The sequence below is a fragment of the Mastigoproctus giganteus genome, chromosome 1 (genome assembly GCF_048544385.1).
Source record: "Mastigoproctus giganteus isolate SK-2022 chromosome 1, ASM4854438v1, whole genome shotgun sequence".
Lineage (NCBI taxonomy): Eukaryota > Metazoa > Arthropoda > Arachnida > Uropygi > Thelyphonidae > Mastigoproctus > Mastigoproctus giganteus.
The window spans coordinates 205,633,179-205,655,691 of NC_143575.1; the positions used below are offsets into that span (position 1 = coordinate 205,633,179).

A 22,513-nucleotide genomic window follows, 5' to 3' on the forward strand; every position below is an offset into this window, starting at 1 on the left:
CAGGACAAAGGGTTGTGTATGGGTGGGGGGCTGATGGTTATAGTTTTTAGTTGTTGAAAGCAGAGGGAAGACAATTTTAGTTTTAGTACTATTCTCTTTCATTTTTACTTGAAATTGCATTCAAGTAGTTTTTTTCATTGTCAAATGATGTTTCTGTTAATAGAAATGTAGGCCATGATGAGTGGTGGCAGAGAAAAAATTACACCGAATTTAGATAAAATACGACTTTACACAAAAAAAAAAAAACCGATAAAATATATGAGATGAAGTATTTTGTTCATCTCATATGCATCTTAGGAATGCTTAATAACCTAACACAATTTAAGGATGTTTAATAAGAATGCTTTGCAAATTAAGAAAGTTTGTTTGGCAAATGGCAAAATTGATTATTAGCAATAATAATATAAATTTTAAATTTCAGTTAAACCCAGATGTTAATGCCTTCCAAAGGAAGTTTGTAAATGAAGTTCGGCGTTGTGATGAAATGGAAAGGAAACTAAGTGAGTACAGTGATCTGTAGTTTTACCTTTAAATTTAAATATAACATGGGTGTTAGTTAGTGGCAGAATGAAATAAAGAACTTACACAGTATCAGCAGAAAAATTACTCACTTCATTTGCACATCTCTTCTGATAATTTGGCCAATCCTTTTTTATTCAGACTATCCACTTCCAGATCCAAATTTATTCAGACTTCCACAGCAGTAGTTGGAAGTTTGTTCAAACAATCATTATTTGAACAAATGTTCATCAATCTCTCCTGTAACCATCCTTTTCCTATTTAAAATTATGTTCCATTATGTGTGTGTCATCTTAGAAAGAGTAAGGATGCTTATCAGCATTTGGTTTACCCAGCCCATCATTTAAAGCTTTAAATGCTTTGGTGAGGATTCCTCACAGGTGCCTAATTTCCATTTGCAGAAAACCCAAGTCTTTCTTGGTAAGAGTACCATTTTATCCCCTTGATTAAACTTTGCTAATATCTGTACCTGTTCTTCCAACAGATCTACATTCTTCCTAAAATGAGTATTCACAAAATTACGCACGTACACCAACCGTTGCTGAACTAATAACTTTTAATTTGCTTTAATACTGTAAAATATACATAGAACTAATGGAATAACCAAACTTTTCTTTAAATTACTGTAAAATAAAATAAAATAAAATAAAATCTATTTACAATAAATATAAAATATATATAAGATAAATAAGAATTTATGAAAAAATAAAAGCGATAAAATAATGAAAATAAAACCACTAAAATACCAATAAAACAATGACACTAAAACCGCTAAAATCCCAAAGCTTTCAGAGGCATCCGCCTCCTTTCTCAACAGTAAGATTTTTTATGGTACAACACATCCTTAAATAACAGCAGGCTCGTGGCTCTCAGCACGTGGTTCCACAGGAGCATGGGCAGTTTTCTCTTCATGCGCACTGGAACCGGAAATAGCTCGGGAGCATGCCAGGCGGAACCGATCATCCCGTCCAAGAATCGCCGCCTCACTCAAAGAGGGGATGAATATGAATTCCCCTGTCTCTGTTAATGGTATTGTTCTCAGAAGAACAAATCCGCAAGCTCTCAAGCCACTTGCGGTCCCAAAACCTATGTGCATGGTCGACGATGACAGCTTTGTCCGGGAAGATCTGATGATGCTTCTCCCAAAAATGCTCTACTACGGCGGACTTCCCATAATCCGCAGATTTTATAGCATTCATGTGTTCTCCCAGAAGATCTTTGAACCGCCACCTCGTTTCACCAACATAACACTCCCCACAATCCAGGCATCTAATCTCATAAACAACCCCACTACTAACATCCCTTGATATGGGGTCCTTAACCTGAGACACAACTGTGTGCAACCTCCATCCCGGAAGTTACACACAGTGTGTCTGACAGTCACGTAATACACGTGCTATGCATTCCGTTATGCCCGGATAGTAAGGAATGTATGCGGTGGCAACCGGTGTGAACGGCTCTCTTTGCTCAAACTCCACTCCTCTATTAAATTTGTCCAAGATCCTCTGGGGGTAACCACATTTCCTGAGGTCCGCTGTAACTCATATAATTTCTTCATTTCTATCATCGGTGGTGCTGCAATGGGACCCAACCCTATCCAACAAGCTTCGGGATTTTAGCGGTTTTAGTCTAATTGTTTATCTTATATATATTTTATATTTATTGTAAATAGATTTTATTTTACTGTAATTTAAAGAAAAGTTTGGTTATTTCATTAGTTCTATGTATATTTTACAGTATTAAAGCAAATTAAAAGTTATTAGTTCAGCAACGGTTGGTGTACATGTGTAATTTTGTGAATATGAATTTTCCCAACCCCAGAGGCCTATTTGAAGATTTCCTAAAATGAGGCTTACAAACTTGTATACAGTACTCCAGGTATAGCCTAACCACCAATGGATAAATTACCCACAATTACCCCTTCCCCCAGATATTTTTAATTGTACACTATCCCAAGTGTGTCATTGGTTTTATTAATGTTAAACCTTAATTGACACTTTTTAGCCCATTTATCCATGCTTTCTTGGAGTAGTATATCCCAGTTACTGTAATCTACTCCTACCAACCTTTGTTATCATCAGCAAACTTTGGCATGGAACTTGATATGCCTTTATCAGTATAATTAATAAGTACAGTGGATACTACTTATTATGATCACTTCAGGACTCAGCCAAACAGATATCAATAACCAATGAAAGAATTCATCTGTTCAGCACTGATCATTAATGCAGAGTGAAAATGTATGAAATGGAAAGAAATAAAGCATAAAATCAAACAATCTAAAGTGCTTTAATTTGACTGTCTACTATCTCTTTGAGAAAGTCATCAATAAAAATGAAGCTATTGTGATGTTTCTGGAAATCCATACAAACTGTTAAAAACAAATATATGAAAATATTAAAATCAACAATTAGAAGAGGGTTAATATTTTACTGTAAATAAAACAGAAGAACAAACCCTGTTCTTTTTCATTTCTTGCTTTCACAGAGTAATGACAATGACAACCATACAAACTGTACGAAGCAACAACAGTAGGACTTGCAATGTGTCCAAGTTCAAGAACAAATCATGACATTACATTATCACTTCCACTGCACATACATAAACTGTGATAAGGCATAAAACTCTCCTCTGTCTCCTGCCACTCAATCATCCTTTATCCATAGTAGTAACTTGCCACTAATGCTACATTGTTCCAGTTTGCACAGCAGTTGTTTGTGTGTACAGTATCAAAAGTAATACTGAAATCTAAGTATGAAGGGAGAAGTGTCCTCTCCCCTTGCTCTTTGCTGCACCTCTTAAACCTTTTCTTACATCACAACCAGGCTTTAATCTTATGCAGGTGACATAAAGCTTTACATAATATCATCTGATCCTAATAAAGCACCTACCATCAATCAAACTGCCAGTCAGAAAACACAACTAGAAAGATATCTAGCTTCAATCAATTTAGAATTTAATCACTCTGAATTAGCTCAGATAACTTTTACAATGGTCAAAGAACAATTATTGCAGGTGAGCCTGTAGGAAAAGTCATCGCACCTAAGGACATAGGCCTAAAGTTGGTTGAGGGGCTCACAGCATTTTGATATCACCAGAACTAAGACCTGTGCAGCAATGCAAATTGTACAAAAAGTGATTGCAGGAATACATGCACCTTGACTGATTACCCAATATGTGTAACACCGCTGATTTTATCCCATACCATTATATAACCGACCTATTATACTAACCCAAAACCCACTTTAATAAATTTTCTTAGTTAGAGTATTGGCTCCTTAAATGGCTAAACAATAACTGGGAAATGGAACACCACTTCTAGATCCATACTCTACTTGAATCTAGAAGTTATGCCTTGGAAACAACGGATATCAGCTGAAAATATCTAAGCGCTAGCAAACTTCATAATTGGATGCATCGATGCCTGCAGAATTGAGAATATGGACAGAACACCTAAAATAGCAGGACATGACCAGGCTGACTCATGACTACCCCTCTAAGCTAGGCCATATAATCTAGCTTGTTTATGTAGCTTGTTTCTGGGAAACACAATCAAGTTTGTAACAGATAGCAATTGGCCTAGACAAGTTCTGTGAATCAAAATAATATAGATTGGAAAAACTGCAGGAAACCTTCACATTGACACAATTGTGAGATCTACAACCAAAAAGAGCACAAGAGATCCAGCTTTTGGAGTGCCATGAGTCCATGCTGATATTAGCATTAGTAGAGGCATATGATGCAAGAAAGCAAGCTTATACAGCATCAGCCAAAAAAAAAAAAAAAAAAAACTTTCCATTTGCTCCAAATGTTTGTCTAGTTCTGCCTTGAATTTATTTAAGCTGTCAACTTCTACAACAACAGATGGAAGTTTGTTCCAGGATTAAGCCACCCACTGGCTAAAGGCAAATTTTGCTCATCTATTCTACAACTGTCTTTCCTTAATTTTTATGTCCCCCTCAGATGATTAATCTGGGCAAGAGGAAGAATCCCATCAGCATTGAGCATGCTCAGTGCTGATGCATGATTGGCAGCAAAGTTAGCCATAACAGCCTTGTCCCCTGGATAGATCTAGAAAGGAGGAAATCAGATCTCCTCGCAAGTGCCTAGTCTCCAGACACTATAATTTTCAAAACTTAAGCCTTTCTTTGTAAGAGCAACCCTTTGTATCATTAACTAATCTTATTGCCCTTCTCTGTAGTTGTTCCAGCAGCTCTACATCCTTCCTAAAATGAGGAAAAGATGTTGAGCTGCTGGAATATTGCATGTAATAATTAAAGTTTAGGCTAACCAAATTAGTGAACATTACCAATCAGTAAACATTAGTCAATTATATGATTAGTGTATTGATGTATTGTGTATAAAAATTGATTCCTTGTTGATGTACTATGCATAAAATTTAATTCCAAGTATGTTTTAAGGGATTGTTTGTAATGTAAATAATTTAAATCTGGATCACCCTCCTGACTGAATAGCCATGTAAGGGGTGTATACAATATTTATTGGTTCAATAAACTGATTTTTTAGCATTAGCATTAGTAGAGGCATATGATGCAAGAAAGCAAGCTTATTCAGCATCAGCCAAAAAAAAAAAAAAAAAAAAACACACACACCACTCCCATTTCACCCCTCCGTTCGTTCAAAATACCTGTCCAGTTGAGCTTTAAATTTGTTTAGGCTATCAACTTCAACAACAAGTGATGGAAGTCGGTTCCACCAACCAACCACCCGCTGGCCAAAGGCAAATTTCCGCACATCTATCCGACATCCGTCCTTCCTCAATTTGAATTTATGCCCTCTGAGGTGATTATTCTCAGCAAGATGAAGAATCCCATTGGCATTGAGCATGCTCAACCCATTCAAAGCCTTATACACCTCTATCAGATCACCTCGCCGGTGCCTAGTCTCCAGACTCTGTAATTTGCAAAACTTAAGCCTTTCTTCGTAAGAGCAACCCTTTGTTCCATTCACTAATCTTGTTGCCCTTCTCTGTACCCGTTCCAGCAGCTCTACATCCTTCTTGAAATGAGGCCTCCAGACCTGTATACAGTACTCAAGATGTGGCCTAATCATTGCCTTATACAAGGGAATAATCACCTCCTTATCCCTGCTAGAAAAATTCCTGTATATCATTGACAAGACACCATGAGCTACTCTTGCAGCTCGTCTGCACTGCTCAGAGAACTTCATATCTGCCTGCACAATTACCCCCAGGTCCTTTTCATTCTCCACCACTGTCAGTATAGTACCGCAGAGTTGATACGTTGCTCTGGGGTTACTGTTTCCCATATGTAGTACTTTACATTTGTCAATGTTAAACTTCATTTGCCACCTCTCAGCCCATCCGCTCAACCTTTCCAGATCCTGTTGCAGCAGCATAGCGTCAGTAGTGTCCTTAACCACCCTGCCAACCTTTGTATCATCTGCAAACTTGGACATTAAACTTGATATCCCATCATCAATATCATTCATAAACACCGAAAACAACAACGGACCCAACACTGAACCCTGAGGAACTCCACTAATAACATTAGTCCACGTTGAGCAGTGTCCATTGATTACCACTCTCTGTCTTCTGCCACTCAACCATCCCCTTATCCATAGCAGCAATTTGCCTCCAATGCCACACTGCTCCAATTTGTGCAGCAGTCTTCCATGTGCAACAGTATCAAAAGCCTTTCTAAGATCCAAATATATAATATCAAAGTTATTCCCTGCATCCAGTTCTTTTGTGACTACATCATAGTATCCAATCAAATTGGTCAGGCAAGACCTGCCCTTAACAAAACCATGCTGCGTCTGAGCTATAACTGAATTCTTGTCTAGATGATCCTGCAGTGCTTCTTTAACCAGTGCCTCCATTAATTTACCTGGAACAGAAGTTAAACTAACAGGTCTATAATTACTTGTGTCAGCCTTTGATCCTCCTTTGTGAATTGGGGTTACATTTGCACATCTCCAGTCTATGGGTACCTCCCCTGAGTCCAAAGAAGCTCTCATAATTATGGCTAGGGGTTTGCTTACTTCCTTTGCTGCCTCCTTTAATATAACTGGATAGATCCCATCCACCCCAGGTGCCTTTTTTATGTTTATCCTCAACAATCTCTCCTCCACTTTCCTCTCAGTTATTACAAAATCATCCAGCTCCCTGCCAATGTTTACTTTACCTACATCATTCTCCTTCCTTAATAACTCCTCATGCGTGAATGTAGATGCAAAATACTCGTTTAGATTGTTAGCCACCTGAGCAGGATCCTCAACTGTTGAACCATCAATATCCAGTGGACCAATCTGATTCATCCCTTTCCTTCTTGAGTTTAAATATGTAAAGAACTCTTTTCTGTTTTTCTTTGCATCCTTTGCCAAGGATTTTTCGTAGTCTGCCTTTGCCTGCCTAATCTCCTTTGTGACTTGGTTACAGACCAACTTATATCTATCATAGGCTTCCATGTCACCCATTAATTTGTATGTATCCCATGCATCTTTCTTCTCTGCCACATGTCTCATTAGTTCATCTGACAACCATTTAGGCCTAAACCTTGAACAATATTTCTTAGTTGGTATGTAAAGCCTGGTAGCCTCCAAGATTAGATCCTTGAATGCTTCCCATTTTGAGTTTGCTGTTGGTAACATCGTCAGTTGGTCCCACTGTATAGAATTTAAATACTGTCTCAGACCATCATATTTGCCTTTACGAAAACAAAAACCCTTCCCTCTACCTCTGATGGTAGTTACCTCCTTGAGTAAATCCCACTTCAACACACTGTGATCACTGCCACCTAGTGGTTCATTTATCTGCAGATTCTTAATGCATGAAGAATCACTACTGATAATCAGATCAAGAGTATTGCTCCCTCTTGTTGCCTCACGAACATGCTGATGTAGAAAACAATCATCCAATAAATCCACAAAAGCCTTGCTAGTGTGCGAGTGACCAACCCACAAATTCCAGTCAATATCTGGGAAATTAAAATCCCCCATTATAAGACTCTCTGATTTACTGGCCCACTCTATTTCCCTGTACAATATCTTATTATACTCATCAGAGTCATTAGGCCTATAGCACACTCCTACTCTCAATTTTGATTTCCCTATGCTTATGTCACACCAAACTGACTCGACACTGCCCTGTCCATCGATGTCGACTGGCTTCACTTCCTTGGACTTTGTGTTTCTTAACTAATAGCATAACCCCTCCTCCCCTCCTGTCCTGTCTATCCTTTCTATACACATTGTATTCCCCAAATTCCAGTTCCGCATTACTTATATCTGTGTGACACCACGTCTCTGATATCCCAACAATATCTGCCTTTGATGTTTTGAGCAATACCTCAAATTCATCAAATTTATTTACCAAACTCCTAGCATTGGTGTACACGCAGGTATACATGCACCTGTTGCTATTCTTAGCTACCCTAACACAACCCATGTGTTTACTTGTACCGCAATGACTCCCAGCAGTCTCTGAAATATCCTGCATCTTGTTTTTCAGGCTTCTGCTCATTTCAATAGAAGCAGTGCAAGAATCACTTCCACCTCTGCCAGTGGCTACTGTTAATCTATTAGTCCTTGTATCCCCCCCAACTAGCAGTTTTCCGACCCACCTAACACTGCCTCGACAGCATCAGCAAAAATTCTTGCACCCTTTCTATTTAAGTGTATCCCATCCCTGTAGAAGCAATCTCTCCTGTTAACAAGTACAGTCCAGGCTGAAAAAAATTCTACCCCTTGAGCCTTGCACAATCCCTCCAGGGCCGAATTGATCGACAAGGCTCTCATCATATACTCCCTCCTATCGTGTCTGGGCAGAATTGCAGACACTTTCAAATTCAACCCTAATTCACGGCTTTTTTTCAACAGTGACCTGTACTTGCTAAGTAATTCCGCCGGTCTCCTACTCTTAATATCATTAGTGCCAACGTGTACAACTATATCACCTTTTGTGCCCTTAAAAGATGATATCCGCTCTACAACGTCATCAACCTTTGCCCCTGGCAGACATACCCTGGTCCTATTCCACCTATCCTTTTTACAAAGCATGTTCCCCGTTTCCCTGACAATAGAGTCACCAACAACTACTAGTTCCTGTGGGACCAGCGCATTCTGCCTAGGGGGCTGCCTCTGTGTTGCCTGATGACCAAGTGCAAGCTCTGGCGTTGATGTGGGCAGCTGAGAGCTTGATGGGCCCCTCAATTTATTTCCTTCGAGGGCATCCACCCTGTCCTTCAAGCTCTCATAAAGGCCCATAACAACGCTGAGTTGTCGCCTGATTTCCTTGCTCTCCTTACATCGTGCACACACAAAGACACTCCCCTTGGCAGTATCATGTCCCGTACCCGACTGCTCCGCAAACATCAAGCAAACAGTGCATTTTAAAAGACTGTGATTCAGAGGGCAACTGCCCCCCTCAGTTCTCCCCTGAACCACAGCACTCCCATTAGCTTGAGCCTTTTGCTTTGCTGCTCTGGTCAGAGTCATGATTCCGATTTAATTCAATAAAATTTCAAAACAAAAATTAAATCCTTAAGTTATATCCCAAAACAGTTATAACGCTATATTTATTTTTTCGGTATCTAGTGTTTTCTACGAGTTCCCTTTATACAACTTCCGTATCACGTGTACCACTATAGTTATGTATTAATTATTTGTTACGATTAAGTCGTTATATATATATAGAGTTAAAAATACAATTTAATTGACAATAAAGTTTATCAAGATTAATAGATTTACTGATTAATGGACAATATTATATTATGCACTATACTACACTAAGCTTATGCTATCGTGTAAAAATGGCGGGAATTCTCGAACGGTACTTCTACGGACTCGTAAGTATTGATTAGCTTCCAAATCTCGCTATCTCAATTTAGAAGAAACTAAGAATAAAATAAACTAGAATAAACTAATCTACTTATAGAAGATAATTTGATATAACAATTGGTTAAGAAATCGACTAAATTTGGTTAAAAAAAGATCTCTCGTTCAATTCGTAACACGTGGATTTGAATAATAGTAAGAAGAAGAAAAGAAAAAAAAGGGGGGGGGATCTTGAAAGTTGCTTCATCGAACCTACCTTCCCCAAAGTTGAAGTGATAGCCGAGGCAGAGAGTGGCACCATCTAGTGTCACTCCCATAACTACCACCCACCACTGGATTCAAAAACTAAAGCTAAATAAACATGTCACTGTCCATAGCTGGATGAAGATTTGAAGTAGAAATATTAGACATACTGCAGGCTTTTTGGAGTGAATGATGCTGTCTCCCTTATGGCTGCCCCAATTAAAGGGCAAGATCACCCAGCTCAACCATCTGGAAGTGCTTCCTGCACAACTGCACTAGTGACTACTTGGGAAGGAAGAAAAAAGAAAAAGCCAACACATGAAGTGGAGCATTGAAATGAATACATTCATCATGTGTGCATACTACAAAATAATGAAGCAAGAGACAGACATGACACTGCACAGGACGAAACGATGTACCCAATGGATAGAATGGTTCCCAACTGTCCAGGTCACTGAACAGCGAATAGCAAACCAGAGACAGGCCATCATCAAGAAGAACCTGGTAGCTCTTGCAAATCTTTGAAAAAATCAAACAGTATGTGAGCAAACAACAATGAATACAAACACAACGGAACCAGAACTGGAGGAGGAACAGCAAGTACAAGAACTACAACCCAGAGTAGCCAAAGTGGAAACAGACAAGATATTGACATCCAGAATAGAAGAGCGAAAGAAAGCCTTACCAGAATTAGAGGAAATGGACCCCACAAAGATCCACACCATACCGAAGCAGTGACCCAATGGAGTCCTATGGAAAGTCACAGACCATCTCAATAGGTGAATAATACCAGATTATCTCAACAACAATGAAGTAGCACTAGATACCATCTGCACATCCATTTACTGTGCCACTGTAGCAGCCACCAGGATGAACAGAAGGGAAATCAGAGAACAACATGATACAAAGACAAACAATCACAGCCTGGGCAAGAAGATTACAGCAGAAGATAGAAGAGATGAGTGAAGATAGGCCAAGTGACCCAGTACCAATGGGTCAACAGAAGTTAGCTGATCAGAACAGTGAAGATCACCCTCTAGAAAGACAACATCCAGAGAAAACATGAGACCTATAATCAGAAGATTGAAAAATACCTTGACACCTTATATAATAAGCAGAAACCCTTGGCAGTAAACTTCACTATTACAGGGAGAGTGCCGCAGAGGGAAACAGACATCAGGATATTTGATAAAAACTAGAGGGCCTTCTTTGGAAAATCAGACAAGAGGAGAAAGAAGGCAATGTACCCCCCCCCCCCAACCAGAAGGCACTCAAACTCTGGGGTTACCTGCGGAGCAGCGAAGTTAGCCATAACGGCCTTGTCCCCTGATTAGATCTAGAAAGGAGGAAAACCAAGAACATACACTAGATGACCAAATGGGAGATTTGGGAGGAAGAAATACAACAATCGATCAGGAAGTCTCCACTGCGAAGGCCCAGAAATAGATAACATCTACAACTACACCTAATTCTGTTTTTGCACGAACTTTTTTTACACGAATTTGATTTAACACGAATTCAAAATAAATATTTCATTCTCTTTTTACACGAGTCATTTTGATTTAACACGATTTGTATGAATTTTTTTTTGCCTAAATTGTAAGAATTTTTTTTTTATTTGTGGCATATTAGTATTATTTCTATATTACACGCACCAATAGATTGGATAACAGCTAGTGTGTGCGTTTTGAAACGCTTGCTTTTGCTTACCAATGTGTACGTCTAGGTATCTATGAATCATCATTGTTTTTATTGAATTTGGTGCACATTTACGGTATTCGTGCATTGTACCTTCGGAAGACATGTAGTAGTAAGCTCTATTTCAAAGTGAAAGAATCTTTAGTGAAATTTGTGCACATATAAATTTATTAATTTTGCCAATTGTCAATAAATTGTAAGTTTACAAATTTTTCATACCTTTTTTTATTAATTATAACTGAGATATTTTTCGGTAGCCCTTATATAATGTCGAATAATTCGCCTATTACCAAAATGAAAAGGAAAACGATTTCTTTGGAACTTAAAATTCAAATTTTAGATCGTCTTGCAACTGGACAAGTGGCTACGTCTCTAGGAAAGCATTTTGGTGTACATGAAGCTACCGTAAGAACTATTAAGAAAAATGAAGCTGCAATTAGGAAGTCGGTATATTCTGGAACAAAAGTAAGTGTTAATTCATCATCATATACAAGAGATATTGTCAAGGAAAAAATGGAAAAGGCTCTGGTAATATGGATAGAAGATCAGTCACAAAAAAGAGTACCAGTAGATGAAAATGCCATCAAGCAAACAGCACTAAGAATTTACAGACAGATTAAAGAAAAGGAACCAAGCATTTCATCTCAGTTAAACAGAAAGTATGAATTTTCTGCGAGTACAGGTTGGATGACAGGGTTTCTTAAAAGGAATGCTCTTCATAATATAAAAATTAAAGGTGAAACTGCATCTGCAGATGAATCGGCTGCTAAAGTATTCCCGCAGGAACTTGCAAAAATTATTGAAGATGGAGGATACACTCCTGATCAAGTGTGGAATGCAGATGAAACTGGTTTCGTCTGGAAACGAATGCAACAGAACGTATGTAGCCAAATCGCATAAAACTGCTGGTGGTTTTAAGGTAGCTAAGGATCGCGTGACCTTATTATTTTCCTCCAACGCTTCAGGAGATCGTATGTTGAAACCACTGCTGGTAAATCGAGCCCTAAACCCACGTTCAATGAAAGGTGTAGATATCAATAAACTGCCTGTTCACTGAATGGCAAACAAGAAGGCCTGGGTGACCACTACTATTTTTACAGAATGGTTCAACAAATGTTTCGTCCCAGAAGTCAGACGTTATATGAATTTGAAAGGTCTCGAATTTAAAGTTCTTCTGATTCTTGACAATGCACCCGGCCATCCTGTCTTGGAACACCCAAACGTACAAATTTTATTTCTGCCACCTAATACTACATCTTTGATACAACCGCTAGACCAAGGTGTAATTGCGACAATTAAAACATACTACGTAAAACGAACATTCCAACACGTTTTGGACAAACTGAATGATGAAACACTAACAGTCATTGATGTGTGGAAGAAATTCTCAATTATGGATTGTATCAATCAAGTTGGATTAGCGTTAACTGAATTAAAACCAGCAACTTTAAATGCGTGTTGGAAAGCGGTTTGGCCACAATGTGTAAAAAGCAAAGATCCCATCATCCCTAATACGACCGAATTTCCCAACATCATTACAATGGCACACAAAATTGGTGGAGAAGGATTCGATGATCTATCGTTTGAAGATATTGATGAATTGTTAACCGACAAAGCCCTAAGCGAAGATGAAATATTAGAGGTTGTCCTTGGGACTCCTTATCCCACAGAACGTAGTGATAATGAAGAAAATGATCCTGTTCTAAATGCAGATTTAATAAAAGAAGGTCTGGAACTGGCCAGAAAATTAGGTAATCATTTTGTCAAAAATGACCCTAATGAGGAACGCGCTGGGAAGTTTCAACGTGAACTGAAGTTGTTGACAGCCTCTTACAGAGAATTATATAACGGCCTAACCAAAACACGAACACAACGATTAATAACTGAATTCGTTCGTAAAACCGGTGAAACATCAGCACCAGAGGAGACTCGTGCTGATTTTGCTCAAGAGATCACAGAAAGAATTTCATTAATAGAGGAAGAAGACGATGTCCACAACATTTCTAGTGATGGCAGTGATATTCCAGTCGTACGCAAACATATGCGCCGTTTATTATCAGAAAGTGAAAATGAATAAAATCTTGTTATGTGTAAAACAGATTTTTTTTGTTCATGAATGAATTTTTTTCATTTCATATGCATACAAATTTATTTTAATACATTTTAATTACATATTATTACATGTGCATTTTGTTTAAATAAAATAATAAGCTTAAAACGAATATTTTTTTGTGTTTTTTTTAAATTATTTTTACTGATTTTTTTAGATCCGGAACCAATCTTCTTTTCTTCCATAAATACAATGTCTTTTTTTACACGAATTTTTTTTACACGTATTTTTCAGGAACGTATCTATCGTGTAAAAACAGAATTAGGTGTACTGGTACTAGAAGTTCAACTGCACATAGTGGAGCAGTTCGCCCAGATAATAAGGCACCCTGACACAATCCTAGAGTCTCTGGCTCAAAGAATTGCCTACTACCTGAAGGCTAAGGACAAAGACACCACAAACCTGGCAAAGTACAGACCAATCACCTGTCTCCCAATAATGTAGAAGATCCTGAGCAGCCATAGCTGCCAATGCGCCATTTAAAACCAAACCAAACCAAACCTGAGCAGCAGCATAACTAAGAAGATATCAAACCACTTGGAGAGCCAGAACATCATGTTGTTGTTTGGTTTTTAGGAGCATTAGCAGCTAAGGCCATATTGCTCCGGGGATATGCAGTGGTCATTCCCCAACCTTTCCGCATCCTCCGTATTTGGTGGGCACGGACTCAACCCCAGTCTAATCAAGAAGCGTGTGCTACGCACTGCAGCTCCTGCCCGCCTGGCTACAGAGGCGCCCAGAACATCATGGCTGAGTAGTAAAAGGGATGTAAGCAGATGAGCAAAGGATGCAAAGAGCAATTAACCATTGTCGCTGCAGTTATGGAGCAAGCCTAGAAGAAACACTGTAACCTATACATGGCCTACATTGACTACTGCAAGGCCTTCGACTCTGTGCCCCATAGCTGGCTGATAGAGACACTGAAAATCGACAAAGTCAACCCAACACTGATACACTTCTTCAAAGCAACCATGGCAAAATGGAGGACCACCGTCAAGGTCGAGAACATCAGAATCAGACAGGTACCTGTCAGAAGAGGAATCTTCCAGGGAGATGCCCTGAGTGCAGTATGGTTCTGTCTAGCACTTAACCCAGTGTCCACAATGCTCAATAACAGCAGGTATAGATATACCCTAAAAGACAGGGGAAAGGATCTGTACACCCTCTCTCACCAATTGTACATGGGTGACAACAAACTCTATGCTGAAACTGAGGATAAACTATAACAGCTACTCTTGATCACTGAAGAGTTCAGCACAAACATCAGGATGCAGTTTGGCTTATAGAAATGCAAGACCCATGGTTTACATCAAGGACATCTAGCTGGGCAAAACTACCAGATGAAAACTGGTGAAGAGTTTGAAGCCATGACAGAGGGAGAAACATACAAATATTTGGGGATAATGCAATCGACCATCAAAAGACTAACTATACCTTGTAAAGGAGGAGTGATTGACTGACCTCATTGAACAAGAAAAGGTGAAGAACCTGCAGAATTACTTCCAGGAAAACAGAGCACAATCTGCCAAGCCATAAGAAAAATAGGCAAATGGCACACAACACTCAACAAGGAGACCACACTCACACAGACAGAAGAAACAAAGATGGAAAGATGTGCGAAGAAGGCACTCCACGGTAGACACTAAATGACCTCCATTAAGACTACATAGATAAGATGGCTTCCAGTGTTTGGCTCATAAAAGGAAAGCTCTTCCCTGAGGCCACAGGATTCATGCTCGCCTTCCAAGATCAGGAAATACATCGCCAAGGACCCAGAGTAACAGATGACACATATCATCTGTTACTCTCTTTCATCCTCAAGAAAGACTACATCCACAGAAAGCATGAAATATATAATCAGAAGATTGAAGAATACATTGACACTCTCAAGCAGAAACTAATGGCACTCAACAAGACTTCGCTGTTAAGAGAGAGAGAGAGAGAGAGAGAGAGAGAGAGAGAGAGAGAGAGAGAGAGAGAGAGAGAGAGAGCCCAGTGGAAAACAGGATATTTGATGAAAACCAGGGCCTTCTACAGGAAAATTGGACATTTGTTAACCTCAGATTTATGGCCACCGATTATGCTTTTATTTTTATGCTAGATTTTCTAATTCTTATAAACTAATTCTTGACAATATTCCGATTACAGTTACATCAACACACACGAGCAGCAACTCAATCTGCAACAAAACATCCGCAGTCATTTGCAGACAAGGCACAACTCAAAATTGGATTGTTCCTATTCAATTCAGAAGACACTCCCACACAACCCAGAGGCAGCCACTAATCAGCATGGTCAGTCCTCCTTTGATGGATATCCATCGCCCTAGCGTGATCAGGGCAGATCTTATTGACTTTCTGCACCAACAATTAATGCACTTAGGGGCATCCACCCTCTTTGTACAATTTTTGCATGTATGGCCTCAGCCAGCACAATGGCTGGAGAGCTCGTCTGCATTACAATACTTTGCTACATGTCTAAAAATCATACATCTATGGCATTGTGTCGTGCTAGTAGTTCTCGCACTCTGTGTGAACCCCAGTTAATATATACTCAATTCTGAGCAGCAAGAAGCCTTCTTATGTCTCCAAGGGAACTTCCACTGTGAAATTGAAGTCAGAGGTCCCTCTGGCTTTATGTCTGGACACTACAGTTACTTTGGCAAACACTTGTTCTTTGGGGATTCCGCACTCTGATAGATTCGTCTGCCATAATTCTTCTTTGACATATTCCTTCATAACCTAAGAGTCAATGTCAAAAATCACTAACTTTGGTCGCTTGTATGGGGTCCATTCAACCTCGAAGCCTAGTTTGGGATCTTGAACACTCTGAAGGCTTCAGAATGTCCTTGTCGGAGGCTGCTTCTATAGCCACCGCCATCCTCCTATCTCTGATAGATCTAATTGCCTAAACCTTGACGTTAGTACGCAGAGCTGGGGCTATCTTATCAACCAGCCCTGCCTTCAATTGATTACTGGTCGAAAATCATTCAAATTTCGCCATTATAATAATGGTCTTCGTATCAGGTCTTTCCTCTGGTAAAATCCTTGCATTGTCTGCATAAGTCCTTTCAGCAGGGACTTGCCTTTTAGAAATAGCTTCCAGCTTTGCCTTTAGACTTATGTTGTTAAAATTCAGTTCCTGAATTGCTCTGGTTATCTATCCCAGCAAATCATCACTCGACGAGCAATCAACTCAGGTACACCATTACTTTTCATGTACAATAAATCTCTAAGGTACACTGTATTCTTGTCCAGAACTTAAAAACCTGTGTAGCCTGAAGTTCTTGTAGTCACTTTTGTACCAAACAAGGTAGCATAGGGCCCAGGACTCACCTTAGCAACTTTAGGAGGAACCTCCTCTTCTGAAGACTCTGTTTCTTCCATAAGTGTTTTCGGGTCTGGTTCCAGCTCCGGGTCAGGAAGCCTTCTTCCATCCCCTATAACAACTTTATAGGGGACAGAATATAATAATATAACCACCTTATTAATACAAAACCTCAAAATGAAATAAACACAACAATCTAACCTTGCCAAAAGAATTGTGGACCTAAAGATACTCGTGGAATTTAGAAAATAGGACCTAATTTAGCTCGCTCTGCCAGCTGGGAATTTTCCCCAGCTGCCTGGTCCAGACCACAAGTAGGCAAGAGTTCTTCAAAGATATTGTCCTGTGGGGAAAAGATCAAAAAACAAATTTAAATCATTATAATCACAGACCAATTAATGTGACAATAGAAAACCAATCACAAACACAATACTCTTTGGCACCTGGACTTGAAAAGTGGACAAGAGGAAAAGGAAGCCCAGGTCCCCCAACCAGAAGGCACTCAAAGTATTCTAGGGCAACCTGTGGAGCAGCAAAGTTAGCCATAATGATCATGCCTCCCTTGGGTAGACCTAGAATGAAAGAAAACTAAGATAGTGTAGGAGATGACAGAATGGGAGATTTAGGAAGAAGAAAAACAATGGACAGTCAGTAAGTATTGTGAATGCCAAACTGCAGGGACGATAACATCCACAACTATTGATACAAGAAGTTCAGCTGCACACACACAGGCACATAGCGGAGCAGTTTACCCAGATGATAAGGCAACCTGACATAATCTCTAACTCAAGGAATTGCTTATATCACTAATATAATCGCTAAGGACAATGACATCACAAACTCGGTGAAATACAGTCCAGTCGACTGTCTCCCAGCAGTATTCAAGATTCTGACCAGCAGCATAACCAAGAAGATATCAGACCACTTGGAAAATCAGAACATCATGGACTAGCAGTAAAATGAATATAAGCAGATGAGCAAAGGATGCAAGGAGCAATTGACCATTGACGCTGCAGTTATGGAGCAAGCCTAAAAGAAGTGCTGCAACCTGTACACAAGGCCTTCGACCTTGTGCCACATTGCTGGCTGATTGGGACACTGAAGATTTACAAAGTCAATCTGGCACTGACACACTCCCTGGAAATAGCCATGACAAAATGGAGGACCATCATCAAGGTCAAGAACAACATGACCAAATGAATTGCCATCAGAAGAGGAATATTCCAGAGAGATAACCTAGACCACCATGGTTCTGTGTAGCACTCAACCCCATCCACTGTGCTTAACAGCAAGTACAGATATACTCTAAAACGGTGTTTCCCAACCTTTTTTTTTTACCATGCCCCACCTAAGTCTTTCTAAAATTCTGATGTCCCCTATGTAACATATACATATTTTTTATATTCAAAAATTGAATTATTCCCTAAATGAAGCCTAATTTCAACTTGTTCAGGACACAAGACTTAGGTTTTAGGAAGAAATCATTAGGAAATTATTAAGAAAAAAACAGTAAGTAAATTTTCAAAACATATAATAGACAACTAAAATTCAAGTACAAAATAATTTATATGAAAGATTTTTCTATAATATTTTAATTTTTAGTAATTATTATTTAATTGTTTAATAATTTCAACATTCCATGTGAAGTCACTTCTAGATGAGTGCACTAAATTTAGTGAGACCCTTGTGCTTGATGCTTGCCACAGAGAGATTTTATATTGGGCTCCAATTTAGTCAGCTTCAGTCTCAAGTCTTCCCCGTTTTGTGATATCCAGTCAATTTCTTTTCTTTAGTAACAAATCATTTATGGCACTAAATCCACATTCAGCTAAATATGAAGATGGAAACGGTAACAATAGCTCTCTTGCAAAGTTGGTTGAATTTGGGTATTTAATTTCTGTTTCATCACAAAGCCATGCCATCGCTCCTTTTATATTGAATAAAGTTTTAACTGACTCATTTTGCATTTCTGAGAGTTCTTCTTGGTACTGCATTGATACGTCAGCCAAATCCACTAACATTGGTTGCATCATCCAGGTTGGAAAATCAATTTGTTTTAAATAAGAAAACCTTTCTTTTAAATCAGCGGACAGAATTTTCAGATGATCGACAATAACAAGTACAGCAGTATCAGTCACTTCACATTTTTGCAGCCAACAAAACTGTTCAAAATTTTTGTTACAAATATATTTTTGACATAATTCAATAAATGTAATGAAACCAAATATCTTCGCTTTTGCATCGACAAGAGTTTTTTATTTGTTCCTTGAAGTTGTTTATTTAATATATTTAGTTTTTCAAAGATATCGGCTAAATAATTCACAAATGCTTTACCATCGACCGTTAACAGATGCTTCATTTCAGGTTTGTCACTTAAAAAGTCACTAAATAGTATCAAATAGTTCCATAAATCTTTTCAAGCAGTTCCCTTTCGAGAGCCGCCTTACTTTAGTGTGAAGTAAAAGTCTCACATGGTCTGCATTTTGTTCTTCACAAAAAAGCTTGAAGAGATGCTCACATTTGGCATTAGCTTTAATAGCATTGACACACTTTATAACTGATTTTAGTACTTCATTAAGAACAGGCGAAATATTTTTAGCTGCCAAGTTTTCCGTATGAATAACACAATGCACAAGAAGTATTTCTGGATTCTCATCTTTCATCAATTTTAAGCAGCCATTTTTCTTGCCCATCATATTAGGAGCACCATCTGCAGCACAAGATGTTATATTTTTCATTGGTATATTATTGTCATCTAAGTAATTTTTTAGCTTATTATATATATCTTTGGAGGTAGTGGTGCTCTCTAATGATTTACAGAATAACATTTCTTCAGCAAAATTACCTTTATCAATATATCTTACATAAGTTATCAGTACGGCTTCACTGTCTCTCAAAGTTGATTCATCCATTTGCACTGAGAATTTGCTTGTTTTCAGCTTTCCAACAAGTTGTATTTCAATATCTTCACTCATTTCATATATTTATATGAAAACTGCCCATTAAATGCAATAAGAAATATTTGAGAGATGCCAACTGCTGCATGATATTAAGCCAATTAAATAAACTAAATTATTATTAAACAACCTAAAAAAACTGCAAAATAAAATGAGTATCAGAGAAATCCTGCATGGTATCCTGCAGGTGTGGCAAGTGGTGCTAGGAAACCCTCCCAGCACCACCTAAAAGTTGATGCATACAAAAATCCATTAAGAGAAATTACACAAAAGAAAGTTTTTTACAGAACCATAGTAGCGACTTGATTGCAGAACATTTGCTGTTTGAAAATGCATACATTTCTGCTGGCCTGCTGTTACACAATGTGACCATGGCTGCCAGTAAGACTGAAAAAGATAGATTAAACAATACACATGCTTAAATATGGTGAATACCCTGTACCCAGAAACAGCTTAAGCAAACGGAAAGATAATGAAAATTCCACCATTGATTGACCCAACTGACTGACCTAATTCTAATGTAAATATGCAAATTAAACTTTATCAACACGCAATATTTCTGCATTCACTTTCAGGCAGTATGAAATCACAAGATGCCATTGCATGTTTATTTGATTATACTTTTATTTTGTAGTTTTATAGTTTGTTTAATGTTTTAGTTTAATCCTTGCTAGCAGGTACCATTTAACACTTCAAGTATTTCTTGTTACATTCAGCAGCAGCTTTCACATTTAACCCCAAGGGCTCACATCTGGTGAGTATGGGCTTGGCACATCCAGGGTCCTGAGCTGGATATCATCATTCTTCTCTTTCTTGGTGATTCCTTTCTTTTCTCTCTCTCTCTCTCTCTCTCTCTCTCTCTCTTAGATATAGAATCTTAAAATATGCCTTGTTGCATTTAGTTTATTTAAATAAATACGTTACATATGGAAATCAAGACTGGTACCGTGTGGTCATGTTAAATAAACATAGTGCATGACCATGCTTAAAGAGAAGCTTGTTTTACCACAGTAAAATAAGCTTCTGTTATGTATTACATATAACCCTCATCCCTCTTCTCCCATTGGCTGAATAAATATCATTAGGAGGAAAATTATTTTAATGTATAGAAAGATGTATACTTTCCACCATGACTTATGGAAGTGAAACTTGGGCACTCACCAAAGAATGGAAGAGAAGCTGAAAACTGCACAGCAAAGAATGGAATGAATTATATTAGGAATCAGACTGTTGGTATATAAAGAGAAACACATGGATTAGGCCAGCATTTCCCAAACTGTGTTCCATGATATGTGAACAAGTGTTCCATGAAAAATCGTAATAAATAATTTAAAAAATAAAAAAATAAAAAATTTGCATATTTGTATCATACACCACTTTTGTATCATCATAATTTTTAACATTATTTTTTTTTTTCAGTTAGTAATATACTGACATAGACTGCGGAACACTTTATTTTGGTGAGCTTTTGCATAAAGAAGTATGCGTAGAGGTAATGACATCTATGAAAAATTTGCAATGTAGTGATCTGATATGACATTCGTAAGCGATTTAGCCTAGAGTACTGTACATGGGTTTGAAGGAGAGGGGGAAGAGAACCAATATCATAATTAAACTCATTTCCTTGTATAAATATTTTTTGATGATTATCAGTATTTCAAAATATTATTATTAAAATAAATTACCATGGATTTGTGGTTGAAAAAAGGAACTTTAAAATGAGAAGCAAGTACTTCTAGTATTGCAACTGTGGTCGATGAAAACGAACACAATATTGTCACACTTCAAAGTGAGGATGAACAATCGCAGTCTTTTCCCCCCAAAAATCCAAAGGGGGAAAAACAGGAACCAACTAATAAAAGACCAAAACGAAAGTATGATGAGAGTTATTTGAAATTCAGCTTTACACATGTTGGAAATAAAGATGCTCCTGGTCGTACGTAATAAAATATTAGCAAACAGTTCTTTGGCTCCCGCTAAACTTGTTTCGTAAGTGTTCTGTAAATATATTGTTAGATGAAAAGTGTTCCATGACTAAAAAAGTTTGGGAAATGCTGGATTAGGCAGCAAACTCAAATAAAGGATATTCTTACCAAAACTAAAGAACTGAAATGACTTGGGCAAGATACACAGCTCGAAGACGTGATGACAAATGAACTAAGAAAATAACAGAATGGTACCCAAGAGGAGCTAAAAGAAAACCTGGAAGACAACAACAGAGATGGACAGATGAAATTCAAGAGTTCATGGGTACTAAATGGATGGCCATTGCACAAAACATATGGAACTGGAAAGTTGCTGGAGAGGCACTTCATCCTGCAGTGGATTGAGAATTGATGATGGTTATAAAAATACTGTTGTATAATCTGTTGTAAGATGGGGAAAATATTGCAAATGTGAGGGGGTGTAGATTGGAATTACATTTTATGGTCATTTTCACATACCCTCCCGATAAACATTTTTTACTTTTCGTTTAGCACTTAACATTTTAGTTTCCTCTGATCACTTATAGTTAACCGTGATCACAATAAGCTGCGTGTAATATATATTATTTCATGACAATTTACAACCAATTTACCCAATTCAAATGTTAAGTAAATTGAATGAAAACAGTTTTATCCTAAAAATTTTGTGGAGAAACTTTTCCAGCTTTTCTCAAACTTTTGGAAGGATTTACTGAATATTCATTCTATCTAGGTATAAATATAGGAAATTTTTGTTAGCAGTCAGTAGACTTCTCACAAAAAAAAAACAAAAAAAAGAAAATGATTTTTTTTCCTATATAGATTTATACAGGGTGTTTCAAAAATGATGGTCAATAACTTAAAGATGAAAAGTACAA

At 38.0% G+C, this 22,513-nt stretch overlaps 1 protein-coding gene across 3 annotated transcripts in view; it reads left to right on the forward strand.

The window, feature by feature from the left end:
- Window positions 1-22,513, forward strand: part of Vha100-1 (V-type ATPase subunit a family protein Vha100-1) — a 207,513-nt gene that overhangs the window by 9,177 nt on the left and 175,823 nt on the right. For all 3 annotated transcript variants that reach the window (XM_090375739.1, XM_090375724.1, XM_090375730.1), the window contains exon 2: window positions 422-500. In XM_090375739.1, the coding sequence (XP_090231865.1) occupies window positions 422-500 (79 nt within the window). The remainder of the gene's footprint in view (window positions 1-421; window positions 501-22,513) is intronic.